Source organism: Zalophus californianus, chromosome 2, assembly GCF_009762305.2.
Source record: "Zalophus californianus isolate mZalCal1 chromosome 2, mZalCal1.pri.v2, whole genome shotgun sequence".
Taxonomy (NCBI): Eukaryota; Metazoa; Chordata; class Mammalia; order Carnivora; family Otariidae; genus Zalophus; species Zalophus californianus.
This window is the reverse complement of record NC_045596.1, coordinates 159,030,131-159,050,185: the sequence shown is the minus strand read 5'-3', so window position 1 is coordinate 159,050,185 and position 20,055 is coordinate 159,030,131. Positions and strand designations below refer to the sequence as shown.

Genomic DNA, 20,055 nt, shown 5'->3' with positions numbered 1-20,055 from the left:
GGGAGGGGGCTGCTCGTGGGGGGAGTCAGCAGTTGCCTGCATGCTGGGATTTGAGAGAAGCCAAGAAAACTCTCCTTCCCTCCCTCTCTCCTTCCTCTCTCCCTCCACCCCACACATTTTTCCTTAAAGTTTCACCGGTAAGACCTTCACTTCTTAAGGCGAGCCCCAAATTAAAATGCCGTGCCCTGGAAGGTAAGCGCTCAGCTGGCTGGCGTGTGCTCTACCACACTGGGCACTGGCGGGCCAGCCCTGATGGAGTGTGGCCCCGGGTAAGGGAGACCCTGAGGCTCAGCGGGGAGACCCAGCCCAGGGGACGGGCATGGGCTTGCAGACTGCCCTGGAGAGGAAGGGTCTGGGGAACAGAGCAGAGACATCATTATTTCAGATCACATTTCTGAGTGGCGATGCCTGAAGGCAATGTTGGTGCACGTGTGACTGTGGGTTCAGGGCATGATTGTGTCCCGCTGTGACTTGGCTCATCATGGACCCTTCCCCTCCCTCCTTGCCTGGGCGAGTACCTCTCTGATATACAGTCATCGCCCCATTCAGTACCCCCCGCCCCCCCTCCCCCCACACACACTGGTGTTCAAGGGGAGGGTGCCAAGGCCACCACCAGGCTCAGCCTGAGGCTCCAGAACACACTGAAACTCTCTCTTCTCCCTGGTGGCTCAGCCATCCTCACTCCCCTCCAGTCCTTTTCTACTCTCTTCAGCCTCTTTCCCACCAACCTGTAAGATCTGCATATGACCTTCCTTGTCACTTTTCCTGGGAAAATAAGGGCCTGGCCCAGGCTACAGGGCCCTGTGTTGTGGATACCAACTTTCCCTTTCCTGTCCTTCAGGGAAGCCCAAGTTTTCCTTCCAAAGCCAGCCCTCCACTTGGGCCTGGACCGCATCTCTCCCCCTGCAGGGATCCTACTTCCTCTCCACTCTTCCCTCCCCCATGCCTACAAAGGAGTTCCAGTCTCCCCTTTCCTTAAACACCTTCAGCCAATCTGGCCTCCTCCAAAGCCACTCTCCAACCCCTTCCGGCCCTTCTGTCCCACTCCCCTGCCTGTGTCCTAGCCAGGCCTGCCCTGACAAGGAGGCCTCACTTTTCCTCTGGAAATGCTCCGGGAGGCCACCGACATGGAAAGCCATACTCCCTTCAGCACTTCTCTCCTTCTCTGGCCACAGACTCTTGGCTTCGTGACTTTTCCTCAGCCCTTCCCTCCCACCCTCGCTCTCCATACTTACTGCACTCACGTGCACAAGATACACCCCCTGCCCCCAAGGAGCGGGCCATCTCCTTTTCCTGGTCCCTTTCATGCCATCTGTGATGATTTTTCTTCTAGTCCCCTAGGTGTTTCCGAGGATGCTGGTTTTGAACTTCTTTCTCCCCTTGGCAACCTCATATGCCGACTACCACCTCTAGTCAGATGGCTTCTAAATCTCTTTCCAGCCCACCCCTCCCTCAACCTCTGGTTCCTCTTGGACATTCCACCTGCTCATCAACTGTACCCACCTCCACCTCAAGCAGGCATCAAGTGAACTCACTGCTGCCCCTTCTTCTGTCTTTGAGCCGGCCACCTACCCCTGCCCTGGGGGGCTCTCCAGATCGAGTCCGTTTGGCACATTTTGCCTCTAGGATCTCTACCGTTTGCCTCCTGTCCATCTTGGGCCATGCGCACAGGTCTAGGCCCTTACAAGCCCATGCCAGGACTATTCCTCATAGCTTCCAGGCTGGTCTCTGTCCACGCTGCCCCTTCCTGTCCAGTCCCCCCTCCCAGGCTGCAGCCACATTCATCGTCCCAAAGCACTGCTTGGATCTGTCTCTTCGTTGTTTGAAAAAAGTTTCTAAGCATTCTATGGCCCCTGTTGCCCACAAAATGCAATCTAAATCCCTTGGTCTGGGTTGGAGGCCTCCATAATCTGACCTCCAACCTCTTGCTCAACCTCATGAGCTCTACAATTTAGCCATATTTGCTGTTCCCTAGACAGACCCAGTGCTCCCTGTTCCCCGCCTGCCCCCACCATGCCCCTACTTTTGCTCATGCTGCCTTCCTTCTCTTTCGAGAATCCATTCTTTAGTTTTTGCATGAACTCAAACTGGGCATTCAAGGCCTACTTCAAATACCTCCTCTAAGGAATCTTTTTTATTTTCCCTTCTCGACACCCCAGCAGAAGTGATTCCTCGTCCCATGACCTCTCACAGCTCCTTCTGTTATCTTATCTGCTTTGCGTGGGAGTTATCTATATACATTTCTCATTTCTGCAGGGGCAGCTTGGCTCCCTTGCCTCATCTTTCTTTTCTCCATAAGACTTATCACAGAATGTTGTCTGTGGTTATTGCAGAATAGGTGCTCAGGAAGTATTTGATGAATGGATGGATAAAGCAATATATGACTGGGTGGGTGGGTAGATGGTTGGTGGGTGGATGGATGGTTGGATGGATGTGTGGATGAATGGAGGGATCGATGGACAAGTGGAGGAATGAGTGGATGGATGGATAGATGAATGGATGGATGGGTGGATGGTTGGATGGATAGGTGGATAGATCTATGGATGAATGAGTGTTTGGCTCTAAGGCTAAGCCATGTATACCGCTAGTTTGACAATGGCTATTAACTCAGTAAAGATCAGGGACGCCTGGGTGGCTCAGTCGGTTGAGCATCTGCCTTCGGCTCAGGTCATGATCCCAGGGTCCTGGAATCGAGTCCTGCATCGGGCTCCTTGCTCAGCAGGGAGCTTGCTTCTCTCTCTGCCGGCCACTCCCCCTGCTTGTGCTCTCTCTCTCTCTTTCTGACAAATAAATAAATAAAATCTTAAAAAAAAAACCCACAGTTAAGATCAGAGAGGAGTGAAAGAGAGCTAACAGCTCTTTGAATATGTATTAGAGTTTATGCTGATTCTCAGACACCTAGTTACAAATGCATTACAAAGTGAGAGCTAAGAAGGCCACAGAAGGATAAAGCTCTGGAATGGAGTCTTTCCATGGGCACCAAATACCTAGTGTGACTCTGACAGCAAGGGACTTGTCTTAGAGAAACCTTGACTCTCGAATTCCAAGAAGACTTGAGAAATGTGGCAGATTTTAGTCTATCCCCACAATGCACCTGACACAGTACTAGCTAGGCACTTTGAACCACGCCAGTGCTGAAGACACAGTCATATTCAGCTCCATGACTCTGGACAACTTTTTAACCTCTTTGAGCCTCAGTTTTCTCATCTGTAAAATGGGTCTACCTTATAGGGATGTTGGAGGGGATGAAACAAATCATCCTTTTAAACTGCTTATTAGGGGAGCCCGGCTGGCTCAGTTGGTGGAGCATGTGACTCTTGATCTTGGGGTTGTAGGTTCGAGCCCCACACTGGGTATAGAGATTACTTAAAAATAAAATCTTAAAAAAAAATAAAGTGCTTATCAAAATACCTAGCATGAGCATTCAAAAAATGATGGCAATTGCTTTGTTGTTTTGCCCTCCAGAAGTTAGCACTCATTCTGGTTAGTGAAAAAAACATGGTCCTGTATTAGGCAACATATAATCAAGGGCTAAGTTATATGGGTCTCTTTTTCAGTCCCACCGGACTTCAGAGAAGGGTGATCAGAAGGACTAGAATAGCAGGGGAGGCCTCCGAGAGGAGGAGGGTTAGGATGGACGCTGAAGGACAAATGGGATCTGGGAGACGAGGAGGTGGACAGAGAATAATGGAAGGGCATGCGCAGAAGCAGGAAAGTGGGTGCGAGGGCTGCTCATGCAGCAAGCGGGTGGTTTTGGTGGTGGAGAGAGGGTGAACGGAAGAATGCTCTGATACAAAGTAACAGATGATAAGATTGGGAGCATCAGTGGCCTCAGTCTTTCATTACCCCCTGTGGTAAAGAATGGCTATAGAATAGACATCTAAGTTCATTAGTCCTTGAGGAAAAAGAAATAATAATAGCTAATACTCTACATAGAATTTACAATGTTTTAAGCACTTCACCTGTTATAACTTATCTAATACTCAGTCTCCCCATGACATAGATACATGACATAGTACTGTCTTCCATTTTACAGATGAGAAACGTGAGGCACAGAGAGAGTAAGTAACTTGCCCGAGGTCACACAGCTGCTGAGTAGCAGAGTCTATACTCACCCCCAAGAACTCCAGTCCAGAGCTCATGCTTTTTTTTTTTTTAAGATTTTATTTATTTATTTGACAGAGAGAGATACAGGAGAGAGGGAACATAAGTAGGGGAGAGGGAGAAGCAGGCTTCCCGCTGAGCATGGAGCCCGATGTGGGGCTCGATCCCAGGACCATAGGATCATGACCTGAGCTGAAGGCAGCCGCTTAACCGACTGAGCCACCCAGGCGCACCCTCCCCCCCCCCCCCCCCCCCCCGCCGAGCTCATGCTTTTAATCTCTACCTTATGCTGCCTCTTCCCTGTACCTGCTGTAGCCATCAGCTCTCTTCACTCTAAGGCTCACTGCCAGCAAATGGAAAGATAGTCCCACTGCCACCATCGCTGGAAGCTCAGCCAGGCATTCACTGAACGGTTATTATGTGTCCAGCGCAAGGGGCAGGGGGGAGGATTGCTAAGGGAATTAGGGTTGAAGGCTGAAGGTGAAGACACCAAGACATGGCCCCAGGCAACTCATAATCTACTGCAGCAGACAAGACCCAGCTCTCTAGGAGCAAAGAGAGAGCAGTGTGGGGCGGGATGGCTTCCTGCTGAGCCTCAGGGGTGCTGTCCTGCAGTGAAGCAGCCGTATAGAGGGCAGAGGGCAGCCTCGCCCAGGCGTCCTGAGAAGGCTTCTGACAGCTGGGATGTGGCCGCGGCCCCAAATCACATGCCTGCAAGTGAGACTGACTGCTGGACAGGGACAGGGATGTGGGGGCTGTGGGCTCCCTGCAGTCTCCTCTCCCATCTTCCCTGCAGTGGAACCCAGGGCAGGGGACAGGGACAGGGACACAGGGAATGTGGGCTCCCTCCAGCCTCCCCTCCCTTCTTCTCCGTGGCAGCCCCCCCCCTTAACCTGACCACTCATGCCAAGTCAGTTTGGCTCCATCCCGTCCTCCCCGTCTGTCCACCTCATAGGTTCAGTAGGACCCTCTGGGCTATGAGACAGAGGGGCGCACAGTGGACAATGGATTGAGGGGGAAAGAGGGCCAGGGGCCAGCCGAGAGCCAGAGAGAGAGGCCACGCGGCAAGGGCCGAGAGGAGTGAGAAGCGGGGCCTGAACCCGGCCTGCGGCCCCAGGGCAGGGCAGGGCCCGGCAGGTGTGACAAAGCAGGAATGTAGAGGCTGCACCGGAACGGCTGACCCCTGCAGTCATTTCCTTTCCAGCCAGAGAACAATGGCTCAAAAACAAATGCAGCCCCTCCGCTTTTCCCGCCTCGCCGTCCCCACGCGCGCTGGCTTTCCCGGAGCTGAGCGAATGGAAAGCCGGAACCCTGGAGGGCGCTGGCTCCCTTCCGCCCTGCTCTCCCGAGCTCCCTGAAATCCGGGGCCCCACCGCCCTCACCGGCACGTCCTCCCTCCCCTCGCAGGCCCGGCACTCGGTCCGCAGCCGGAGAGTCACTGAGGGATGAGGACGCCACAGCCCGGTGGACCGCGCTTTCTGCTCTCGTGGCCCCGAGCGCGCGGCGCCCAGGAGCCGGGCCGAGCCTGACGCCCTGTCGTCTCCCCTCGCGCACGGGGCTCTGCGAGTGACCCGACCGGCCGGCTCCCTGCTGCATGGAGCGGCTGCAGAAGGTGCGCGGGGGCCGCCCCCACGTCCGGGCGGTGGCCTGGGCAGCGGGTGGGGCCAGGCTTCCCTGCCGAGGGTCAGGTCGGGAGTCGACGGTGCCACCTGGTGGCTGCCCGCGGCGCCGCACCCCGGGGCCCCAGAGGGCTAGGGAAGCCCGCCCCCGCCGCCCCCTCCCGCCCTCCGCCAGGGGCCCTCCGCCCGGTGGAGAGCCCTGCCCGCTCCCGGCCCTGGCACGCACGCTCATTCCCACCCGCCCGCCTTTCACTCTCCCCAGCAACCACTTACCTCCCCTGGGAGCGTCAGCTCCTCCCGAGGCTCCAGTGTTCCCGGCTCTCCCTCCAGCATCGTGGTGAGTACCTCTCGGCCACCAGCACCCGCAGGCCACCAGCACCCTCAGGGAGGGGGTGGGGTGGGGGACACGCTGGGCCGCTTCACCCAGAGCCTCCCAGACGATGGTGCTGCCAGGGCTGCTAGGCAGAGAGAAGCCAGAAAGCCAGAGAAGTTTCCCCACATCCACCTTCTGCTGGTCTGGTTCTGCCTCGTTGTACCCGAAGTGCTAGGTGAAGGACTATCATTTTTTAAGGTGACTCTCTAAACCCTTAAAATTAAAACAATGGAATTATTAACTAATAGGAACAGGCATCTCAAATGGCTGCCTGTTTTCTTCCTCATAAATTGCAAGTCTAGCTCCTAAGGCCAGTATTCTAGGTGAGGCTTTCGGCACATCTGCTCCATTCCTACCATTTCCCTTCAGGCCAAGATGGACAATCAGGTGCTGGGCTACAAGGACTTGGCTGCCATCCCCAAGGACAAGGCCATCCTGGACATCGAGCGGCCTGACCTCATGATCTATGAGCCCCACTTTACCTATTCTGTCCTGGAACACGTGGAGCTGCCCAGAAGCCGGGAGGTGAGGGGTGGGAGGCTCCTCTTGGACGGGACTTGGGGGAAGGGCTCCCCCAGCTGCACAGGGGAGGAGGCGGAATCCTTCTCATGCTTCCTTTCCTGGCAGCCACACTCCAAAACAAGAAAGGGAACTGTGGGCAGAAATCAACCAGTGGTCCCCGCAGGGTCTGTGGAGAGCGGGCAGAGACCGGCTGGAGGCTGGAGGGTAGCTCCATGTAGAGAACAGGGGAGGCCATGTTTGAATGGCAGCCACACAGAGCTGGGGCCGGGGCTGTGGAGGAGAAGCGTAGGAATGGACAGAAAGAGCAAATTGGCTCAAAGCCCTCAGGAACACTGGACTGGGAGGCTGGAAGTCCTCGCTGAGTGACTGTGTGAAGGTGTGGTTTCAGCTTCCCCTCCTGTAAAATAGAGGTGATACATCTGCCCATCCACCTCACCAGCGATTTAAGTGCCAGAGATAACTCACAGCAACTACTCTGTAAACTGTATTCCAGAAAGGGGTAGTGTCACAGCTGAGCAGTGAGCTGGAGGCAGGCTGTGGGGAGACTTAACTGCCCTGCAGGGAGCCCAGACTCCATCCTGGATGCGTATGGCTCTTGGCCCTTCCCCCTGGGTGCTAGGCTCTGAAGACAGGGCCAGAGCCACCTTCAGTTGGCCCCCAGAGCACAAGCACACTGCTGCAAGACCCGTGCCTTCTTCACGCAGCCAGAGAAAGAGAGGACTCTGCCCAGGAGAGCGCTAAGAGGGAGAAGGATGGAGGGCCAGTGCTGGGAGCTGGCAAGGACTGAGACAGAAGACGTGGCTCAGAAATTGGCCGGGCAAGGGTGCAGAGTTGGGTGGGGGGATGAAGTGGCCCCTCCGGGGTTCGAGGGATGAGCATTTCCCCCTATCCTTGTGGCTCTGACCAGCCTCCTCTCCATCCGCAGCGCTCACTGTCACCCAAATCCACATCCCCCCCACCATCCCCAGAGGTGAGTCTGCCCCACACCTGACACTTGCCCAGCTCCCCACCCCCACACAGATGCAGAGCCCACGGGATGACCTCATCCTGTCGCCGACCAGCTCTGGGTCCATTTGTCTGTCTGACCCAGGACCTCATGTAACCCTTACTCCCTGGGTCAGACACCATCAGCAGGTCGAGTCCTTGGATACCCTTCCTCTGCCCTGGGGTTGGGGGCTCATGGGCTGCTAGGGCGGGGGGACAGAGATGGTGGAATGAGGTGAAGCAGGGTCTCCATGGGTTGGAGAGGGTAAGGTGGGGGACCTGGGAGCTTCAGTCAACCACACTTCTGCTCTGCAGGTGTGGGCGGAGAGCCGGTCCCCTGGAACCATCTCTCAGGCTTCAGCCCCAAGAACCACCGGGACCCCCCGGACCCCTCTACCCCATTTCCACCATCCTGGTAGGTTTTACTGTCAGTGTGGTGGCGCCCTTTTCCTAGGACCTCTTTTTCCTACAGGGAGCCAAGCTTCTTATTCTCAATCCTCTACTCTCTGGGGTGTATGCTCACCCCAGAATGGCCAGACCCCCTGATGCCAGGACCCCAGGCAGAACTCCCCGAAATAATGGGCCCTGTCATGCCTTTGCTCCCACCCCACCAGAAACGTGCAAAAAGCCCCAACCCCCTGAGGGACAGTTCCAGGAACTCTGGCTCTGTCTTGGCTCTGGGCGGAGCCTGTGAATTTCCTTGCTTTCCCCCACCCTGTTTGTGCCCTTCTCCCTACTGAGCTGGCATCGCCCACCGTCAGCGCATCCTTCTTCTCATTGGCTCTTGCTCCCTGTCCACAGAGACCACCCGCCCAGATTCCAACATCTACAAGAAGCCACCTATCTACAAGCAGAGAGGTGAGGGCTCCCCTCACCGAGCTGGGCTGGGAGGCCCTGGGGAAAAGGCTGTTCATAACATACATAACCTCTGCCCTGTGCGCTTTGTTGTGCCCTGTTTTCACACCCACGGTGCCACAGGTGTGAACAGGGATAGGAAAGGGAGTTGGCGGCTAGGGTGGGCCGAGGTGGCCTGGCTTGGGGTGGGGACCGACCCTGGCCTCCGCCTGCAGAGTCCACGGGAGGCAGCCCTCAGAGCAAGCACCTCATCGAGGACCTCATCATCGAGTCCTCCAAGTTCCCTGCAGCCCAGCCGCCTGACCCCAACCAGCCAGCCAAGATTGAAACCGACTATTGGCCTTGCCCCCCGTCGCTGGCTGTTGTGGGTAGGAGACCGTGTTGGAGAGGGGAGGGGAGGCCCGGGACACCGCCTCACAGTCCCTGTTGAAGGTCCTCGAACCCACCTTCTCCCCACTGCCACCCTATGTCCTTCATGACCCCCCTGGCTCATCACTATTCCCTGCCTTCCTCTAGCTCTGGGTGTATGCGGCCCTGCTTGTTGGTCTTTCAATCCCTTTCCATTCACTTACTGGACCACTCAGCAGACATTGACCAAATGTCGGCCTCCCAGGCTCTGTGATAGGAGCCCTGGAAAAGAGAAAAAGGAATGAGACAACGTCTTGGTCCCCAGTGAACTTAGGTCGTGTGACTGTGTGTTGCCTACTCAGCTTTACCACAAGGCTAGAGAATGTTACTTTTATTTTTTGTTTTAAAGATTTTATTTTATTGTAGAGAGAGAGACAGAGATAGCAAGAGAAAGCAGGAGCAGGGAGGAGAGAGAGAAGCAGGCTCCCCGCTGAGCAGGGAGCCCGATGCGGGGCTCGATCCCAGGACCCTGGGACCATGACCTGAGCTGAAGGCCGATGCCCAACCGACTGAGCCCCCCAGGCGCCCTCCTTTTATTTTTTACAAAATGTGTAGTGTTCTCTTGAAGGGGCAGCCCAGTGGCACGCACAAAGCCAGGACCTGGTGAGTGCTTGCTGAGTGAGTGGTGGATTGACGAGCCTGCCTTTGTCCGTGTTCCCCAGAGACAGAATGGAGGAAACGGAAGGCATCTCGGAGGGGGGCCGAAGAAGAGGAAGAGGAGGAAGATGATGACTCCGGGGAGGAGATGAAGGCTCTCAGGGAGCGTCAGCGAGAGGAACTCAGTAAGGTAGCATCTCACTTAGCCCCAGCCACCCTGCCCATGTCTTCCTGGGGACAAAAGTCCCAGGTCTCTAGCTGTTCTGTTCTGAATGGCTTCGTGCCTGAAAAACATCCTCGTACGAACATGAGGACTTCCCCTTCTTCCCAGGACATCAGGTTGCTGCTACTGAAGGGACACCAGGATTTCATGCTGCTTTGGGGGAACGCTAGTTAACTTAGGATTAAAGGAAAGAAAAGGGTGCCCGCCTCCCAGTGCCAGGCTTCAGGAGGCTAAGTTCATGGGAAGAGGAGCAAGGAGAGCAGGAGAGAGGATGTCGGGAGTCATGGGAAGGTCACCAAGAGTGGCCTGGGCTGGTGCTCTGGGAGAGTGACCTCGGATGCAGAGGCCACTTGGATGCAGTTACATGGAGCAGCGCCGACTCTTTGCTCTCAAGGGTGGCCAGACGCAGCGTGGTAGCGCCATCAGACCAGAGTGACAGGCCCTACGGGCTCCAGGGCACAGCACAGCCTCTCTGGAAACCTGTCCCCAGTCCTGCCTGCAGATACCCAGCTCCGATGGAGAGGAGAACTGGGTACGGAAGTCTTCCTCTCTCCCTCCCCAGGTTACTTCCAACTTGGGAAAGATGATCTTGAAAGAAGAGATGGAAAAGTCATTGCCTATCCGGAGGAAAACCCGCTCTCTGCCCGACCGGACACCCTTTCATACCTGTGAGTGCCACGGCCGGGGCCCCCGAATCACCTGGCCGGACCTCGCGGCCAGAACCAGAGTCTGAGTCTGTCTATCATACGGGGGGACAGGGGACAGAAGATCAAGGTACTCATGCTCTCCTTGGGGCAAGGATACCAGTCATGGAGCAAGACTAGATGATAAAGATACTATCGGCTAAAGCAGAAGGAGCAAATTTCATTTCATTGACCAAACGTTTCTTGAATGTCTAACATATGCTAGACACCGGGGATTATAAAGAGTCAAAAAATACATTCTCCTTCAGTAGCTTCCAGTCCATGGGGAAATTGACATGGAAATTGGGGTCAGTGTGGTGGGGCCATGCCGTGGTGACATGAGAGGCACACAGGGAGGGCTTCGAGGGGACCGTGACAGGGCCTGGGGCCAGAGGGCTGGGGGGGGCAGTGAGGTCTTGAAGAGGAAGACAAAGTGAGTGGGGAGAAGGGCATTGCAGACACTGGGGACAGCATGGGCCCAGAGGCAAGGGACAGGGAACGTTCTGGCCAGCGTACAGGACCTGCAGGAGCCTGCAGTTCCAGAACCCAGAGCGTGCCTTGGGGTGGCAGGGGTTAGCCAGAGAGACGGGGGTGGCCTGAGCTTTGGGTACTATGCCTCAATCCCTGGAGTCTAGCCTGGACCTCCCTAGCAGCAGCACGGCTGGAGCCAAGGGAGGGAGATGTGAGAACCCAAGCTGAAACTCTGAGGCCTCTAAAAGCCTGGCCTCAGGAGCCCCGGAGCATCACTCCTCCCACCTCCTGTTGGTCAGAGCAGCTCCGGGGCAGCCTAGACTCAAGGGAGGGGAGAGGTGTTCTTCGGAGACACTCCACCGCATTTCCCAATGGGCTGGGTAAGGGCTAAAGCTCTACACAGGTCCAGGGAAGGGCAGTGGGTTTAAAAAACATGCAGGAGTTGGAGTCAGCCAAACGGAGGTGATGAGGGAGGGGGCTTGGGGGAAGAACAAAAGGACCGGTTTGGGACATGCTGGGCTTGAAGCGCATGGAGGTGGGAGCCAGGTCTTACTGAGTTGGAAGCTTGCAGGGCGAGGTGAGTCTTCAGCTTGTCTGTAGTAGTAAGACCTTGAGAGAAAATGGGATCATGCGGAGAAGAGAGGGAAGGGAGGATGTCGAGGCTGTGCCCTGGAGCGTTCCCCCCAACCCAGGGAGATCCAGGATGGGGAGGCAGGCCTCCGGCCCTCCTCGAAAAGCCTCTTGCTCCACGGGCTGGGGACTTGGGTCCGGGAGCGGGTGCCAGGAGAAGCTGAGGTTGTCTGCTGAGCGGAAGCAGGGCGAGGCTGGGTGAGGTTGGGAAGGTTTGGACTAGCCGCTGCAGGGAAGGGGCACCGGTGCACGGCGGGCCGTCTGTAGTGAGGGAATCTAGCAGTGGGGGCTTTATCTCCATGGCCTGCAGGCAACAGGCTGATCCAGGGTTAGGGTTTTATAAGGCAGGCGCTGAGGGAGGAGGGGCCGGGGGAGCTGCTGACCATGGGGGCGAAGGTCAGGGGTGGCAGGGGGGGGTAGATCAAGACCCCGGAGGTCCCCATGACACAGACGAACAGATGTGTTGGGAGTGAGGCTGAGGGGAAACTGCAAACAAGGGTGTGGTGTGGTGGCTGCAAAGTGGGATTCCCGGGCTTCAGATGCAAGGAGCAGCCGTTGTGGACAAGACCCCAGGGGTGGCCATTTGAAGGGGCTGCCTCATGGAGAGTGGAGGTGGAGGCCACTGGGGTGTGGGATTCAAGGAGCCGTAAGGGCCGTATGTACACAGACATCCACAGGGTCACTGAGCGTACCCAGGATGATATTTCAGTATGAGTGGGAAGAGTTACAACGGGGCCGTTTTAGAGAACGTGGAACAGTGAAGGCCTGAAGAAAGAGGCAAATGGAGAGGTGCCCCAAAGGTTGGATTCAATCTTCATTTCCACCAGATTTTGCTATTCAGTCAAAATTAGCTTTTTAACTTCCATTTTGGCCTTGCAAAGTAGAATAGCCCAATGTCTACCTCCTCATCATTTTTGGTATCCTTGAACTTGTATGTGACCAGTGAACACATGATTGCATAGGTTACGGTCATAGCTAATCAACCTCAACAATTTCAGAAGTTTTTTTTAATGATTTTTTTTTTTTTTTTACTTATTAGAGAGAGAGAGAGAGAGAGCGTGTGAGCAGGGGGAAGGGCAGAGGGAGAGAGAAAATCCAAAGCAGACTCCATGCTGAGCCTGGAGCCCAACGTGGGGCTCAATCTTAGGACCCTGAGATCATGACCTGAGCAAGAGTCGGACACTTAACCTACTGAGCCACCCAGGTGCCCTCAACAATTTCAGAATTATGAACAGGCATGTCATTCTAATTTCGTAGTGACATTGAAATGGTCATTTTCAAAACATAAATAAGCATTCTAAAAGTAATTTGAAGTGAAAATTTTATGTGTTTTGTAGGTTGAAATTCTATCAGTCACTTGAAATGTAAATGTATACTTATTCTCACAAAAGTGAAATGCTGGGACGCCTGGGTGGCTCAGTCTCTTAAGCATCGGCCTTCAGCTCAGGCCATGATCCCAGGGTCCTGGAATCGAGCCCCGAATTCGGCTCCCCTGCTCAGCAGGGAGTCTACTTGTCCCTCTCCCTCTGCCCCTTCCCCTGCTTGTGCTCTCTCACTCTCAAATAAATTAAAATCTTTTTTTTAAAGTGAAATGCTTCAATAATGAATGATCTTTGTAGAAACATAATTTTCTGCACAAAAGTAAGAAGTATTAAAAAAAAGTATTAAGAAAAACGAGTTCCTCAAAACACATTTTGTTCTCACCAAACTTCCAAACAACAGCTTTTAAAAGGATGTTTTAAGAAGACAATTTTTTATAGTTTTGAATCTATCAAGACTAAACCTTCAAACAAAAATGTTTATCGGGATGCCTGGCTGGCTTAGTCAGAGGAGCGTGTGACTGTTGATCTTGGGGTCATGAGTTCGAGCCTTTCATTGGGTATAGAGATTACCTACTTAAATAAAGACACTTTAAAGATGTTTATCAAAATGTTTGCCATAGAATGCCAATGATTTCTAGCGTTTGGGCATGAAAGAGTTTTGTGATATGGCCAAACTAAGAATCTTAATTACAAAGTTCTTTTTAGGAAAACCTGTTAACTGAAACTAGTTTTCCTGAGTTACAATCTGCGGTGCAGGAAAGCTAAGTGATATCATGAAATGTGTACGTTGAAAGTGACATCTGATCTTGCAAATGGGAAGTCTATATATACAGTTTTAAGTAAGCTTTACACGCGCTGTGGGGTTTGAACTCGAGACCCCTGAGATCAAGAGTCCCATGCTCTGCTGACTGAGTCAGCCAGGTGCCCCACAAATGTGAAGTATATTGACTGCTGGTACAGTCTAGCAGCCAATGGTGCAGAGAAAATGATCATTTCTGTATTGTAGCATCAAATGTCTAAGATTTGATTATTAATATTGCTAATAATAAAATTGTAATGATTCAATTACTTTGACTAAATTTCAGATACATTTTTCTAGCCCAGAATTTCATTTTATGATGGTGAGCTTCATCCTCTGGTCGTCATTGGCTAACTATCAATTTTAACACTCAAGCATTTCACCCAGATGTGTGTGTGTGTGTGTGTGTGTGTGTGTGTGTGTGTGTGTGTGTGTATTTATTTATTTATTTTTAAATATTTTATTTATTTGAGAGAGAGAGAGCCCAAGCAGGGGGAAGGAGCAGAGGGAGAGGGAGAAGCAGGCTCCCCGCAGAGCAGGGAGCCCGATGCGGGGCTCGATCCCAGGACCCTGGGATCATGACCTGAGCCAAAGGCAGATGCTTAACGGACTGATCCACCCAGGCGCCCCCAAATGTGTATTTAGTTAGATAGCTCAGAGCCGGCTGCACAGTGCCACTTGCGGAAGGTAATGGGCAGGAGCCAGAAGCCAGCAGGGGCACCCCCCGGGCCCCCCAGGTCCATGCTTCACTGCCTTGCTTCTGGCAGGGGAGGCCAGGGAGGCAGCCCTCTCAGGAATGATAGACCAAAGGCACTAAGCAGGGCCTCTTGCTCTCTTGCAGCCTTGCATGCAGGCACATCGAAGTCGTCTTCTCTCCCCGCCTATGGCAGGACCACGCTGAGCCGGGTAAGGTCCCAGACCAGAGATCACAGACCATGAGGGAAGTGTGCCTTCGGGCACCTCGGAGGGACTGAGCTACTTGGGCACCCTGGGGGAGCAGTGCCGAGTTCTCCAGCCTCCCTCTGATCCCTTCATGTCCTTTCTAGCTACAGTCCACAGACTTCAGCCCCTCTGGGAGTGAGACTGGAAGCCCAGGTGAGAGGCAGGGCCGCCCAGTGCCAGGCGAGCGGGGAACGGGGCCTCAGCAGGCCCCAGGGCAGCCCGCGTCTGTGATGTGGGCAGGGCTGTGGCTGGAGGTCGGGGAGGCTGAGCTGGCAGGTTTGGAGGCCTGCTGACCTTAGAGCTGCCTCTGGACAATGATTCTTCTCTCCCACAGGCCTGCAGGTGAGTGCCTTCTGGAGGGGAACACGCTGAGCAGCAGAAGACATGGACGGGTGACTGGAGAGTTGGGGGGGGTGGAGGGTGTGGGGCCACAGAGCTGCATGGTGAGGACACGAGAAGCCAGGGTAAGGCTGGGGAGGTCTCCCTGCCCCACTCTGGCTCACTGCGGCTTTGGTCTCCCCAGAACGGAGAGGGCCAGAGGGGGAGGATGGACCGGGGGAACTCCCTGCCCTGTGTGCTGGAGCAGAAGGTGAGGGGCAGGGGCAGAGCCAGGGGTGGGGGGCAGGGGACAGAACCATCTGCAGTGGGGGTGGGCCGGCCAGCCGGTGGGGAGAAGCCAGGGAAGTGAATGTACTAGGGGGTCAATGATGGGAGGGGCAGCAGGGAAGTTGGGGAGATGGTTGGCAAAGATGGCATGAGCCCCAGTGGCCCTTGCAGGCTGATAAGGGGCCCAGGGAGTTGAGGGGGTTATGGTGACAGGAGACCCCTGCCCCTCTCCGTCAGATCTATCCCTACGAAATGCTCGTGGTGACCAACAAGGGGAGAACCAAGCTGCCTCCCGGTGTGGATCGGATGAGGCTTGAGGTATGCAGAGGAAATGTGTGGGGGCAACCTGGGGCCTCCTTGAGTGCTCCCTTGGTCACGTGGCCCCGCCCCGAGCCCCTGTCCCTAAGCTGCCTCCGTGTGTCCCCTTTCCAGAGACACCTGTCAGCCGAGGACTTCTCAAGGGTATTCTCTATGTCTCCGGAAGAGTTTAGCAAGCTGGCCCTGTGGAAGCGGAATGAACTCAAGAAAAAGGCTTCTCTCTTCTGACCACCCTTCCCACTCCATGACTGACGCTCTCCCCTGCTGCTTCAGGGCTCTGTAGCTGGGGCCACTAGACCCCACAGCATCATCTCTGCGGGGAGCAGGGCGGGGGGATGGAGGTAGAGTTGGCTCCATCCCCCAGGTGAGGGGGAGCCAAGACCTCTGCAGTGCTGGGGTTGTAAGACATGAACTTGCTTCCCCACAAGGAGCCAGGGGCCCCCTTCCCTCCTCCCTGGTCCTCACCGCACAGGGCAAACCCAGTCTGGAGCCCAGCACACACAGAGATAATGTTTGCACCCTCTCCCCCCCCCACCCCCACAGGAAGGTCCCCACAAGAGAGTGACGAGAAAGGAAGGCAGCACTTAGTGGTCAGGCATGTTGGCAGTCTTGACCAATGGGTGGGTAGAACCCTCGGGCCTGCTAGGAAGAGGGCGAGGGTGGGAAGCCGCCAGGCAGGCAGGGAGAGCCGCAGGACTCTGTGTGCACCCAAGCACGCCTCCTCTCCTCACCCAGGACAGCTTCCCCTGCACCTGGGCCTCTGGCTTCCCTGACTCTTAGCAGGAGCAGCTTGAGCTCAGCCTCTAGCAATGAGGTCACCCTATCCTCCAGCTCACCATGTTCTCTCCTTGTGACTCCTAAGCTTCAAAGCCTCTTGCTCCGGCCCTGTGGCTTCCCTAGAAGCCTTGGCTTAGAGTGGAGATGTTGCAGAACCCTGGCCCACCATCAGCCTCCAGGCAAAGTCAGCTAGACTTCTAGCACCCAGGTCCTGGGTAGAACCCAGGCCTTCAGGCTCTCTTGGGACGGGATCAAGAGGCCAGGCTGAGTGTCCTGGCCACCAGGTCCTGCCCATACCCATGCATCCCCACCATGCTGTCTAAAGAATGTAATTTATTGGGGCACCCCCCAGCTGCTTTCTCTCCTAACTCTCTGCCCTACCTTAATCACACTCCCAGCTTCTCTTCTCTACAGAAACATATGTGTATATAATTATATATATATTTTTGCCTGGGTCTGGGTTTTGTTCCTGCCCAGACCCTGGCATCCCTTTCCACTGTGTGTGTGTGATAATGCTGTGGGAGGGGGACTTCGCTTGGAATTAAAAGGTTGCATTGGGTCCCCAAATCTATTTGTTCTTTCTGAGCCACCAGATCTGGGTAAGAGGGAGAGGTGATGCCAGGCTGAGGGAAGGCTTGGGAGTGAGGGTTCAAATGGGGAGCCCCGAGGGTTGGAAGAGATGGAGACAGCAGACATACTGTCCTTCCCGCAAACCCGGGCCTCAGAAGCAGGGCTGGCCTGGCAGCGTCCCAGCTGCTGCCCTTCTTCAGGGGCTGTGCGAGCACAGAGGTATGGAGGAAGGGCAGAGAGTCATGCTCTGGAGACTGATACGAGAGCCAGCTGGGGGCACAGCCTGCTGCTTGTCCTCTGCTGAGGCCCTGAACGCTCAGCTTGGCAGTCGAGCTCATCAACATCTGACATGACTGCACCTGCCAGGGCCTGATACTCCCAGTCTGATGGGGGGCCAGACACACAGAGAAGGTCAACAGTGCATGAGTAGGCGGTCAGGCGACTACTGAAGAGCAGGCACGGAAAACCAAGCACTGGAGTACCGACGGGTGAGGTCGAGTGGTCTGCGGGTTCAGTGGAGGCTGAGGGAGGAGCGGGTACCGTGGTCTTTGGTGACTTGGCAAGGCCTCCCAGGGGGGCGCAGACAGGGAACTGCAGTGTGGAGGTGGGTGGAGAGGGTGAAGAGCTGACCAGAAGATCAGAAGCGGGATATCGTGTGTGCATGCCAGCGAAGGAGGGGCCGGCCTCACCTGGCGGACAGAACCCCGATGTGGGCGCACGATGAGGCGTGCTGTCAGAGGGACCCGGTGAGCTGGAGAGTGAGCCCAAGAACTGGGACCTGATTCAAGTCTGCTCCCCCGAGACGAGACGAGTTTCCACCCCCTTTGGCTGAAACAAAAGCAAAGTGGGTGAGAATCTCAAATGCGAACAATTACTTTAAGTTGTAGGAGTTCTGGTACAACTGCAACATTGTTTTCTCCTTTCAAGAGCCTATGAGTTCCCTAGCTCAGATCATTTTAATCCTTTCAGGGAAAGAGAAGGTTGCAGAAGAGACCCTTGTTCATCTATCTCCTCCGAAGCCTGAAGCTACATGCAAGTAACGAGTGGAGACAGACCTGCAAGTTTCCCGACTGCTAACCCAGGACTTCCCCAGTATAAGCAGCTGCCACTCAAGGGGCAACAGGGAGGGCAGACGAAGAGGTGGAGAGAGAGAGAGAGAGAGAGAGAGAGAGAGAGAGAGAGAGAGAGAGAGAGAGAGAGGAACAGTTACCCAGTTTTAGGTGTTCAGCCAGTGTTTGGAGGGCTTGCCCTGTTCCAGTACTTGGGATACAGTGGGGACAAGGCCAGCACCCCATGTCCACAGAGCTCCTGGGGTGCTGAGCAGCAAGGGGTGCTGAGGCAGTGTTTGGTCACAGGTCACTGGGAAGTGCTTTTGGTGGGGCAGAGTGCACACTGAGCCTGAAAGGATTTTAAGTTCTTGAGATTTGGAGAGACTTGAAATGGAGCTGGGTCCCTAAGACAAAACCTTAAGAGAATCTCTCAGTGCCTCTTCCCACAAAACACACACACACACACACACACACACACACACACACACACACACTCGTAGGCAGGCACATGCATGTTAACAGATGCAAAACCTTGGTGATCACTTAGTCCAAGGGTTTCCAAACCTTTTCAGTGGCAAACCTTTTTTAAAAAATTATATTTTATTATTAGTAATTGGAATACTTACAAGTTCAATTTTATAGCTAATTATGATGAAAATGAATGAGAACAAAGAAACTTTGATGACTAAAAAAATTTTAAGTCAAGATTTACATACAACAGTTGCCTCTTTATCGCATACAGGAGCTAATGCACTATTGTATTTGGCTGCACTGTATCAGGAAAATCCTGATCCACACAGATAAGTAGCTACAAAATTGTATGGCTTAAAAATGCACATAAATCCATTCACACTCCTCCCATGGAGCTAGTGCAGTGTCAATGTCCCCTCTTCTTGGAGCTGGGCTTAGTGACTTGCACATTTAAAAGTTCACCCAGCAATAGCCTTGGCCCTCATTTAAACTGACAGGAGGAATGGCTTTATTCAAAGGTCTTCTCCCAAATGAGCTAATCTGGCAGACTTTAAATATAGCTGACCCCTGAACAACATAGGGGTTGTTCGAAAACAAAGTCAGAAATCCGTATATAACTTCTGACTGCCCCCAAATTTAACTGTTAGCCTGTTCACCAGAAGCCTTACTAACATAAACAGTCGATTAACATGTTTCTTACGTTATATGCACTATATACTGTGTTCTTACAGTAAAGTAAGCTAGAGAAAATATTTTTTAAAGATTTATTTATTTATTTGAGAGAGGGAGAGCACAAAAGCAGGGGGTGGAGCAGAGGGAAAGGGAAAGCAGACTCCCCACTGAGCAGGGAGCCTGATGCAGGACTTGATCCCAGGACCCCAGGATCATGACCCGAGCTGAAGGCAAGACTTTTAACCGACTGAGCCACCCAGGTGCCCCGAGAAAAGAAAATATGAAGAAAATCATAAGAGAAAGGGGCACCTGGCTGGCTCAGTTGGAAGAGCATGTGACACTTGATCCCGGAGTTGGGAGTTTGAGCCCCAAGTTGGGTGTAGAGTTTACTAAATAATAATAATATTAAACTTTGAAAATTTTTTTAAAAAAGAAAGAAAATCATAAGGGAGAGAAAATACAGTTAGAGTACTGTACTGTATTTATCTAAAAACCGCATGTATCAGCGGACCTAAGCAGTCCAAACCCATGTTGTTCAAGGGTCACCTGTACATCGGTGGGCTCTAACGCTTTTGGCATATAACACATATAAATGTGTCCACTGACTGTTATTAAAACTTTTAAGATAAAAATTTAAAAGTGAAGCCAAATGAAAGGTTATGGATTCCTGATGCACTCCCACTATCACCTAGAGTTCCTTGGGGAAAGCGGATTTAATCCATGCAGCTCTTCCCTGAGGAAGCAGGTCCAGAAAAGCACAGCGCAAGACTGGACTCAGGTCTCCAGCTCTCCCAGTCACCTCTCCCGACACAAAACAGGCTCCTTACGTTCTGGCCTAAAAGCCTCCTCCCGTTTCCCATAGGGCTCCTCACAGGGGCCCATTTGCAGATGGGTTATTTATTCTTTTTTTATTTTTTAAATTTTATTATGTTATGTTAATCACCATACATTACATCATTGGTTTTTAATGTGTTCCATGATTCATTGTTTGCCTATAACACCCAGTGCTCTATGCAGAACGTGCCCTCTTTAATACCCATCACCAGGCTAACCCATCCCC

At 53.7% G+C, this 20,055-nt stretch overlaps 1 protein-coding gene across 12 annotated transcripts in view; it reads left to right on the top strand.

Annotated features, from left to right (window-relative positions):
• The window catches only part of DMTN (dematin actin binding protein), a 29,175-nt gene extending 11,568 nt beyond the window's left edge, over positions 1 to 17,607 (top strand). For 5 of the 12 annotated variants that reach the window (XM_027600267.2, XM_027600265.2, XM_027600268.2 and 2 more), the window contains exons 2-16: positions 5,512 to 5,716; positions 5,986 to 6,060; positions 6,466 to 6,621; positions 7,544 to 7,588; positions 7,918 to 8,017; positions 8,404 to 8,460; positions 8,673 to 8,825; positions 9,528 to 9,652; positions 10,248 to 10,353; positions 14,432 to 14,496; positions 14,637 to 14,685; positions 14,867 to 14,874; positions 15,056 to 15,121; positions 15,376 to 15,456; positions 15,571 to 17,607. In XM_027600267.2, the coding sequence (XP_027456068.1) occupies positions 5,699 to 5,716; positions 5,986 to 6,060; positions 6,466 to 6,621; positions 7,544 to 7,588; positions 7,918 to 8,017; positions 8,404 to 8,460; positions 8,673 to 8,825; positions 9,528 to 9,652; positions 10,248 to 10,353; positions 14,432 to 14,496; positions 14,637 to 14,685; positions 14,867 to 14,874; positions 15,056 to 15,121; positions 15,376 to 15,456; positions 15,571 to 15,684 (1,218 nt within the window). In that variant the 5' untranslated portion in view covers positions 5,512 to 5,698 and the 3' untranslated portion in view covers positions 15,685 to 17,607. The remainder of the gene's footprint in view (positions 1 to 5,511; positions 5,717 to 5,985; positions 6,061 to 6,465; positions 6,622 to 7,543; positions 7,589 to 7,917; positions 8,018 to 8,403; positions 8,461 to 8,672; positions 8,826 to 9,527; positions 9,653 to 10,247; positions 10,354 to 14,431; positions 14,497 to 14,636; positions 14,686 to 14,866; positions 14,875 to 15,055; positions 15,122 to 15,375; positions 15,457 to 15,570) is intronic. The other 7 variants (XM_035726403.1, XM_027600271.2, XM_027600269.2 and 4 more) reach the window with 6 other exon arrangements.
• Positions 17,608 to 20,055: the final 2,448 nt, after the last annotated feature.